The sequence below is a fragment of the Hylobates moloch genome, unplaced genomic scaffold (assembly GCF_009828535.3).
Source record: "Hylobates moloch isolate HMO894 unplaced genomic scaffold, HMol_V3 SCAFFOLD_15, whole genome shotgun sequence".
Classification (NCBI taxonomy): domain Eukaryota; kingdom Metazoa; phylum Chordata; class Mammalia; order Primates; family Hylobatidae; genus Hylobates; species Hylobates moloch.
In genome coordinates this window covers 13334073-13344878 of record NW_026652290.1, presented here as the reverse complement: position 1 = coordinate 13344878, position 10806 = coordinate 13334073, and the positions used below count along the sequence as shown (strand labels likewise).

The 10806-nt window shown below is 34.8% G+C and overlaps 1 protein-coding gene across 1 annotated transcript in view; it reads left to right on the top strand.

The window, feature by feature from the left end:
* The window catches only part of LOC116483822 (ABC-type organic anion transporter ABCA8-like), an 87415-nt gene extending 81212 nt beyond the window's left edge, over nt 1-6203 (top strand). Inside the window, 4 exon segments of the mRNA XM_058428089.1 lie at nt 3835-3940; nt 4447-4526; nt 5870-5925; nt 6040-6203. Of these exon segments, the coding sequence (XP_058284072.1) occupies nt 3835-3940; nt 4447-4526; nt 5870-5925; nt 6040-6138 (341 nt within the window). The 3' untranslated portion in view covers nt 6139-6203.
* Nucleotides 6204-10806: the final 4603 nt, after the last annotated feature.

Here is a 10806-nt window from a genome sequence, read left to right as displayed (position 1 = left end):
TCAAATCAATTAACATTTCCAATTTTATGTAAATTCTGGTAACAGCACCATCCTGATGTATTTATTTTCATAGACAGAAAAAAATTAAAGAGTAGCCTTAGGACCATTTTTAACACCTAGAATTTATAGCAGATGATAGATAATTTAGGAGTTAGGTGAGAAAAATTATAACAAGGAGAAATAAGTCATAATAACAATGTGGGAAAATATATGTCTACAGTGTAATATAAATGGAAAAGCAATGCTATAATTCAATGTCCAGCTCATGGCTTTATAGAAATACATCATGAAGCCACAGGGAATAAGCAAAATAGGTGGGAATGACTGCACCATAACTCTATGTAATGATGTCTTGTGAAATGAAATGTGTAAATCTTCCTAATTTTCAAATGATGAAAAGACAAACATTTATCTGAGAAACAAAATATTAAAAAATGTTGTTGCCTACATTATTTGGTGCTGAATTCCTGCTCTTCTCACCAGAGGCTCAATTACATTATCCTATATTAGGAAGGCAGTTTGAGTAGGATGCAGGAGAAGGAGAGATATGTGACTTGTGGGAAATATATCTAGATTTCTACCCTATTTGAGGAACTTTAAGAAACTATGCAGTATAAATTCCTTGTTGAAGGATGAAGTTGAAGATCAAGTATTCAGTTAGAAAATAAGGTGGAAGGTGACTTTGGCAAATCTTGAAATATCATCTGGACAGCACCTACTCACTTCTATCCAAGGGGCCAACAACACTAAACTGTCTGAGTATTACACCCCCTTCCCCCAGTTCTCCTTGTGAACTGCTTCCTTTTGATTATTATTGATTCGCTCTACCCTTTTTTCCTACACCAAACTGACTCTCATTTATAGAAGTAACAACCCATATACAAAGCTACACAAATCGAAACAATATGGCACTAGTGTAAAGACCAACATAGTCAAAGGAACAGAATAGACAGCCCAGAAATAAATCCCTGAATATATGGCCAACTGATCTTCAAAAAGAGTGCCAAGAATACATGATGGGGAGGGGATAATCTCTTCAACCAATTATGTTGGGAAAACAGGATATCCACATGCAGAAGAATGAAACTGGACCCCATCTTATGCCATACACAAAAATCAACTCCAAATGGATGAAAGACATAAACATAAGACCTGAAATTGTTGAACTCCTAGAAGAAAACATAGGAGGAAAGCTTCATGACATTGGTCTTGGCAATGAGTTCATGGATATGACAACAAAAGCATAGGCAATAAAAACAAAAATAAACAAGCAGGATGATATAAAACTAGAAAGCTTCCACACAGCAAAAGAAACAATTGACAAAGTGAAAGGCAACCTATGGAATGGGACGATTATTTGCAAATTATATACATGACAAAGGGTTAATGTCCAAAATACAGTCATGCACTGCTGAACAATAGGGATACTTTCAGAGAAATGGGTCGTTAAGCAATTTCATCATTGTGTGAATATCACAGAGTGAACTTACACAAACCTAGATGGTGTAGCTTACTGCAAACCTAGGCTATATGGTATATCCTATTGCTCCTAGGCTACAGACCTGTACAGCATGTGACTGCAGGGAATACTGTAGGCAATTGTAACACAATAAGAACTTGTGTATCTAAACATAGCAAAAGATAGAGTAAAAATAGGCATAAAAGATAAAAAATGATACACCTGTATAGGGCACTTAGCATGAACGGAGCTTACAAGACTGGATGTAGCTCTGGGTGAGTCAGTGAGACAGTGGTGAGTGAATGTGAAGGACTGGGACATTTCTGTACATGACTTTATAAACACTATATACTTAGGCTACACTAAATTTACTTTCAAAATTTATTTAATAATAAATTAACCTTAGTGTTCTGTAACTTTATAAACTTCTAAAATTTTTTTAACTTTTTGACTTTTTTGTAATAACACATAGCTTAAAATACAAACACATTGTATGGCTGTACAAAAATAATTTCTTTTTTCATATCCATATTCTATAAGCTATTTTCTATTTCTAAAATTATTCATTTGTTTATTTTTTCTACTTAACATTTTTTATTAAAAACTAAGACACAAACACACACATTAGCCGAGGCCTACACAGAGTCAACATTATCAACATCACTGTCTTCCATTTCCACATCTTGTCCCACTGGAAGGTCTTCAGGTGCAATGACACACATGGAGCTGTCATCTCCTGTGATAGCAATGCCTTCTTCTGAAACACCTCCTGAGGGACCTGCCTGAGGCTTTTTTACAGTTAACTTTTTTTATAAGTAGAAGTAGTATGCTCTGAAATAATGATAAAAAGTATAGTATGGTATAGTATAGTATATACATAAACCAGTAACATAGTCATTTATCATTATCAAGTATTATGTACTATAGATAATTGCATACATTTTTATGATTGGCAGCACAGTAAGTTTGGTTACACCAGCATCCCGACAAACACATTAGTAATATGTTATGCTATAATGTCATCATGGCTATGATATCTCTAAGCAATAGAATTTTTCAGCTCCATTTTCAGCTTACGGGGTCACTGTCATATATGTAGTCCATTATTGATTATGACATCATTATGTTGTCCATGACTGTATATAGAAATTCCTAAACTCCAGTAGCAAAAAAAACTAGTAACCCAATTAAGAATGGGCTAAGGACTTGAATAGACATTTCTCCAAAGAAGATATGCAAATGAACATGTGTATGAAAAACTGTTAAATGTCATTAGTCATCAGGAAAATGCAAATCAAAACCGCAATAAGATATCACCTCACATCTGTTAGGATGGTGCTATGGTTTGAGTGTCCCCTCCAAAACTCATGTTGGAATTTAATAACCATTTCGATGGTATTAAAAGGTAGGACCAGGTGGGACCTTTAAGAGATTATTAGAAATTATTCAGATTATTTAAAGCTCTGCCCTCATGAGTGGATTAATCTATTCAAGGATTGATGGGTTATCTCGGGAGTAAGTTAGTTATCTTGGAAGTGGGTCTGTTATAAAAGCCAGTTTGGCTCTCTCTCGAGTGCCCCTCCCACTCTGTAATGCCATCTGCCAAGTTATGACACAACAAGAAGACCCTTACCAGATGTATCCCCTCGACCTGGAACTTCCCAGCCTCCAGAATAATAAGAAATAAATTCTTTTTATTACAAATTGCCCAGTCTGTGGTATAGTGTCATAGCAACAAAAAACTGGACTAAGATGGATGGTTATTCCACCCCTACAAATAACTGTTGCTAAGGAGGTGGAGAAATTGGAATGCTTGCACACTGTTGGTAGAAACACAAAATGGTGCAGCCACTATGGAAAATAATATGGTAGATTCTCAAAATATCAAAAACGGAACTATCTTACATCCAACAATTGCATTTCTGGGTATATATCCAAAAGAACTGAAATCAGGATCTCAAAGAGATACCTGCACCCACATTTTCATTGCAGCACTATTCTTAATAGCCAAGATGTATAAACAATCTAAGTGTTCACTGAGAGATAAATGGATAAAGTAAATGTGTTAGGTACATGTAATGAAATACTATCTGACCTTGAAAAGAAATTCTGCAACATGTGACAGCACAGATGACCCTTGAGGACTTTATGCTGAGTGAACTAAATCAGTCACATAAAGACAGACTCTGCATGATTCTACTTATAAGAGATCTAAAATAGTCAAATTCATAGAATCAAATAGTACTAGGTGCTGGGGAGAGATGAATATGAGAAGTTACTCATCATAGGTGTAAAATTTTAGTTAAGCAAGATGAATAAGCTCTAGAGATCTTCTGTACATCATTATACTCTCTTTTGTCCCACTGAACCCGCAGCTGGAATCACCGCAAATGCAGTGGCAGTGGAGTTTCCACAAGAGAGTTCCCCAAACTGTCCCAAGATGGGGCTGGTTGGGATTCCAAAAAGAGAACTAAATCCACGGTGATCAGTCCAAATCATTTATCAGGGGAACTTCCTTACAGAGTGGGCTGCAGCAATTTTCGAGATGAATAGTGAGAGAAAAGGGGTGTTCTACCTAGGCGTGTCTACAGTGAGGGGTCAGGTTATGGAGTTTTTATGAAGGTTTAAGGAATTTGGCACAGGGTCGGGGTCCGAATAGCTTTATCTGTTTCTGGGAATGTTCAAAGCCCTAGCTTGGGTTCAAACCAGCTGGGAAAGACCTTCTGTTGGCCAGATCACAGAGCAGTCAAGACCCTCTGATTTTTGGTCAGAACACAGAAAAATGTGAAGGAAACTGGGGGACTCTACATACTCATAGTCAACAGTACTGGATTTTTCACTTCGAAATTTGTTAACAGGGTAGATCTCATGTTAAATGTTCCTAACACCATTTTTTAAAAGAAAAAAAAAAGACCAGAGAGATGATTGACATCAGTTCACATCTGGCACAGGGGGTATCACTCTTCTTTCATCTCCTTTTCTCTCAGGTACTCCTCTCTGATGGTTTATAAGTTGCCAGTGGAAGATGTGCAACCTTTAGCCCAAGCTTTCTTCAAATTAGAGAAGGGTAAGAAGTATGACTTTGAAGTAAGACCCTGGAAAGAAGATAATTTCAAATCATAAAATAATCATCTTTATGACGAAAATGAAATGTGACAAAATGCATTACATTTTAAAGTTAGAGTCTCAAATTGAATTTTAGGAAGACCAAAACCAAGGAGATAGAGAGATTCTCTGTGTCTGTGCCAGGGGATAATGAGAGTGATTTTTTTCACTTTTGCTTTGTGAGGTTTTGTCATGTATTTTTGCACATGTGTTGGTACAACCTGTCAAAACTCAGTTATATATACATTTAAGAAAATTTTCTTTTGAAACATCTATGCATACACATTTAAAATTAAATTTTCCATGGACTGGCATATTATTTTACTATCTTAGGCTGTATATTAAGAAACTGACTCCTGTCTGGTCGTTGAAACAATCTCCTCGCATCTGTCACATTTTAAAACTAACTGCCGTGCATCTGTCATCACAGGTTCATGTTTTCCTTGCAATTTTAGCTCATTAAGTCTGCTACTCTGAACTGTGCTAGTCAGAACTCCCTCGCTATACTGTTTTCATTGTCACTGCTCAGTGATATATCTTTGCTTGTTTATCCCCTGCTCTAAGGAAGAGATTCAGATCTTCTGGTTCTAGAGGAATTGTCTAACTTCCTAGAGCATCAGGAATTGTCTGACTCTCTCCTTGAGAGCATCTGTGGTCACAGTAATGCATCTTCTTTTCATTCTCTGATGTATCTGAGCACTCCAACTTTCTGGGCCATGTGGTCATTCACAGCACTCTCCAGGTTGGCATTAAGCCCAGTGCTGATCTGAAACTTTTGGTGGCGTATTTCCAATCTGCTGAGCTCCTATTACAGCTCTAACTGCCTCTCCCAGTCTATTCTGATCAATAAGAACAGTTTCTGACCCAATCAAGGGAAGCTGCAATGGTTTTTGGATAGAGGTCCATGAAGATACCTGCTTTCTAAAAAAGCTCACAAATCCTTCTCTATAATCTTCTGATGCAAGCCTTTTCAAAATGTGTCTGCCTTCCACCTCTTTCTGTGTTGAATGTGCAAAACCCACTGGCCCACAGGCAAGAAAGAAAGCTTACTCAGTACCATTTTCTCCTTTAAATACAGTTAGCAAAAAGCACAACATACAAGCGTAATTCAAGCACTTTTGTTCCCAAACCTAAGTAAATGCATTGGTGTATTCTTAACTGAATGATGTGCTTAAGACATGAATGAATATTACCTTAACCTATTTATTTAAGATTTTTAAAAAGTATATCATTTGTACTATGTGCTGATTTATGAGACCTCTAGATATGAAATATATGAACTAATACATGTTCATCCCTATGCAGTTAAACAGAGCTTTGACCTAGAGGAGTACAGCCTCTCACAGTCTACCCTGGAGCAGGTGGGTCATTTTTAGTGATTCGTACCATCCATGGTGTATGTGTATAATGCATTCCCTTGGAGCTGCAGAGGCAGTATGGCATTGTTCTCTCTTTATTTCTTTCCTCCCTTTCAGGTTTTCCTGGAGCTCTCCAAGGAGCAGGAGCTGGGCGATTTTGAGGAGGATTTTGATCCCTCGGTGAAGTGGAAGCTCCTCCCCCAGGAAGAGCCTTAAAACCCCAAATTCTGTGTTCCTGTTTAAACACGTGGTGTTTTTTTAATACATTTATTTTTATAGCATCAATGTTCTATTTTTAGAAAATATATTATAAGTACAGAAATGGTTCTTCGTGTGGTGGGAGGAGGAGGTGCGGGTGCCGGGTGAGTGCCATGTCAGTGTGGACAGAGGCATTTGACTAAGCCAACCTCCTCTCACAGCCTCTGTATCTCTGCAGGCCACCCTGGTTCCATTGTTCCATATAATACCGAATAAATAAATTTACCCTTATATGATCGTATAAGTTTCCACATATGATAAACAAATTTTGTTTAAAATTTTAAAATAAAAATCCTAAAACACATTTTTTCTAACCTAGACTGAGAAATTCATATGTTTACTCTTCTGGGTGTTTGATACTTTGTAAAGTTGATATTTTCCTAAGAATTTAACATGTCATATTTTTGAAATAGATTTAAGTGTGTTTCTTATTGCTAAAAATACTAAATGTCATGGGCCATAGTATCTGATATCAATGTAGTTGATAACCTACCCACAGGTAACACCATGATGTAGGCATAAATGGAAAACCAAAACCTTACTATTTCAGATATACCGTACTTTTTTATTTCTGTAAGCCAGCTGTGTGCCATTTTCATTGGACTTTTAAATCTAGACTTTAGTGATGTCTACATTATAAATGATCTTTTGTGGATATTTGTCACTTGGTTTCAGAAAGTTCACAAATGTAGCAACAGGTCACATGACTGAGTAGGTAGAAAATGTGAAATAAATCTCATATATGTAGTTTTGAAGTATGTTTTCTATTTCATGTGTCTTTTTCTTAACTCGGTGGCCTCCTACTTATAAATTCCATTAAAAATATTTTCTTTTTTTATTATTATTATACTTTAAGTTTTAGGGTACATGTGCACAACGTGCAGGTTTGTTACATGTGTCCATGTGCCATGTTGGTGTGCTGCACCCATTAACTCGTCATGTAGCATTAGGTGTATCTCCTAATATAAGCATAATTACTGGACTTTAAGACCATCATAGTAGGATTTTCTGCTAAACTAATATTTAGGCCAATGTTTGTGATATTAGCCTAATTATTATCCTTGTTTACCAAGTATAATAATGGAACACCAACTCCACATACTTCCTGGTACTGCACTCCTTCATGTTTACAACCATAAAACCAGACAGTTAACATAGAAAAGAATCCTCATATTTCTGTTTGCTTGGGCTTAAGTTTGCCTATCTAATTCAACTTTTATGTTATACAGAAATATGCTGGGATTTGGAATCCCAAGAAATATAAGTCTTATGTTTTAGATATGCACTTGGAGTAAATCCTACAACCCTGTCAAGCCTTAGTGTACCCCATTGCTGCTAGTTGGGGTGGATTTCACAGGAATTAAATCGTTCTCATTTTTAGATATGCAAATCTGTGTTCAAAGAGGGTAAGTAACTTAACCAAGATCACTCAACTGGTAATTAGCCCATCCAGCATTCAACAACGTCTCATACCAAAGCCCATGTTTTTCCCACTACCTCAAGCTGACTCAAGCACTTATTCATAACTTAATTCAGAAGGCAGTGGACATAGAAAACCCAGAAGCTTCTTGATGTGCTTACAATTTAATCAGAAGTGAAATTACACATACTTGGTAGAAAGCAAAAAGATAACGATAATCAAATGTTACATGGCATGCTATCAACAAAGGTGCTGTCTACAAAAATTAAGAAGATCCATTTTGAACTAAGGCTATCTAATGAATATTTTTATGAGTGAAAAGGAATTTAACCTTCATTTTAAAGACAACATTGAATTCATAAGGGGAAAAAAGAACAACATTCTAAGTAAGAAAAACTGAAGAGCATCAATATATATGGTAATTCACCATTGATAGTTAGGATTGCTTACTGTAGTTGTATTACTAAGCTAAACAAGAAGACATGGTTTTTATCTTAGTGGAGTTTTCATCCAGACTATGAAAAAATGTTGAAATTAATATTATAATTGCATGTATTTCTTGAGCAAAGAAGTTTATTCCTTTGTTGAGTCATTCCTGGAAAAGGCACATAATTAAATACTTAATGTAACAACAATATATTTTGGCTAACAGTCTCTCTCAAATAAGTGAGTGACTCTGGAGATCCTTGGACTAAAAAAAAAATTTATCTGTGCTTTGTGTGCTGCCCCCCACGTATAGATTCAAATTGCTCTCTTGAACGCACATGAAAAACCAATGATCACATTTATTCTCCATAGTCTTCGTAATATTGGTTCTCAAAATATAGTTCATGTGCCAATATCATCGCCATATGTGGGAACTTGCTAAAAATGCAAAATCCAGAGGTTCACACAGAATTACTGAATTAGTAACTCTGGAGATGGGACCCAGCAATCTGTATTTAACAAGCCCTCCAGGTAATGCTGATGCATGCTAAATTTGAGAACCACTAGATTATAGCCCATGGCTCCTTTTGTGAATATCAAGTAAAAATGCAATACTCTATAATCAATACGACCTTCTTAAAATTGTTAAGAATAAGAATGACTATTCTTATTGATGGCAAAGTACATTGAGAGAAAAGAGTAATGGCTACTCAGTATCGTTAAAAATATCTATAAAGCAATTATTGAAAATGGAAGCTATGTATGTATGCATTATGTGCTAAATAAAAGGTGATGATATTTTTGTAGAAACAAATTGTAGCCATTTATTCCTTCCATTTTTAACATTCAGAAGAGTTCATCATTGGATTTTAGGGGATGAGTATTTTTATTATAGTGTAATATATATACAATAAAAGTCAGCAATTTTAAATGTGTAATTTGAGCATTTTTGACAAAAACACAGATATATATATATTTCTGACAAATATATGCATTTAACAAATACATGCATTTGCCAAAACTCATCAAATTGTGTCTGTGTGTGTGTATATATATACATATATATAATTTATATATATATATAATCCAATGCCTCAATTGTGGTATACAACTTTGCCATTTGCAACAAAAGTTCTCTCATACTCTTTGCTGACAATTCCCTCCTCTCACCATTGTTTGCATTATTTAATTTGTATGTAAATAGACATCACTAGGCATCTCAGAGTGCAAATACTGGGTGTTAACTATGCGTATCTATATAGATTCACTTTTTAAAATGTGTGTTTCGCTGTTGTTGTTTTAGTGTTCTGCAAATGTCAATTGGGATAAAGTCATTGACAGTGTCATTAGACTTTCTATGTTTCTTTTTAGATCTGATTATTCTGTCAGCTATTTAGAAAGTGTGTTAAAGTCTCCACGTTTGTGGATTTATCTGCTTATCCTTATTTTTCTGTCATAGATTTTGTTTCACATATTTTCACGATGTTATTAGGCAAATATACATTTAAAATTGTTATATCTTTCTAATGCACAGACCCTTTTATCATTTGTAGTGTCCCTCCTTATCTTGAAGTCTATTTTTAATATTAACTTAGTTACTGCAGCTTTCTCCTGGCTGTCTTGTTCATGGTATATCTTTTTCCATGTGTTTACCTTTAGTCTATTTGTGTCTTTGTAGTTCAAATGTATCTCTTGTACACAGCATATACTTAGTTCTTGCTTTTATATCAAGTATGAGGCTTTATCTTCTGATCGAATGTTAAGTTCATTTACATTTAATGTAGTTATTGATAGGATTGTATCATTTAATATTTGTGTCTCTTTTTTCAGATATTGTAGTTATTACTATTGCCTTGTTTTTTTCCTATCTTGCCTTTTACTGGCATTCAATTTTAATTATTCTATTGGCTTTCTAGCAGCTTTTCTTCGCATGCATTTTAGTGGTTGCTCTGGGAGTTACAACACATATTAAATTTATGTTAATCCATATAGAGTTGATACTGACTTTCTTCTTGCATAATAAAAAACCTCTGCAATAGTATATTTCAATTTATTCCCACCCTTGCACCACATTTTGTTACATATCTCAACTATGTACATTATAAAAACCATCAATATAATGTTATATGTTTTGCTTTAAAAAGCCATATTATATCAACAAAATTAAGAAAACAAAGAAAATATATGCATCATTTATTTTATTTGCTTATATTTTTACAATGCCTGGTGTTCTTTGTTTCTCCCTAAAGAAGTGAAATACTGTCTAGTCTCATTTACCTTCAGATGAAATAATGTCCTTTAAGTTTTTGTTTTGTTTTATAGCAGATCTATTGGCAATAAATTATTATTTCAGTTTCCATTTACCTGAAAATTAAGTTTTTCCAATTTCACATTTGAATAGTAGGTAAGCTGGATATCAAGTATCTGATTCACAGTTTCTTTTCTTTCTTTCAGCACTTTGAATATGTTATCCCACAGTCATAAATCCTTCTTATATGCTGATAAGATTCTTACCTATTTCAAAAGAGCTAAACTTTTACTGGCTTAAATTCTAATATCACTATCTTGAATAGTATGGCTATCATATGGACAGTGAATCTTAAAATACCATACTTGTGTGTGTGTGTGTGTGTGTGTGTGTGTGGTGTGTGTTAAACTAGCATTTAACACTGGTGTGTATTTGAATCTGTCAAATTTTGAACTTTGCATTGACTATCCTTTTTAAAAATAAGACCACAGTTTCTACTGTATCTTGAGGTTATTTATGATCAGTAATAGTA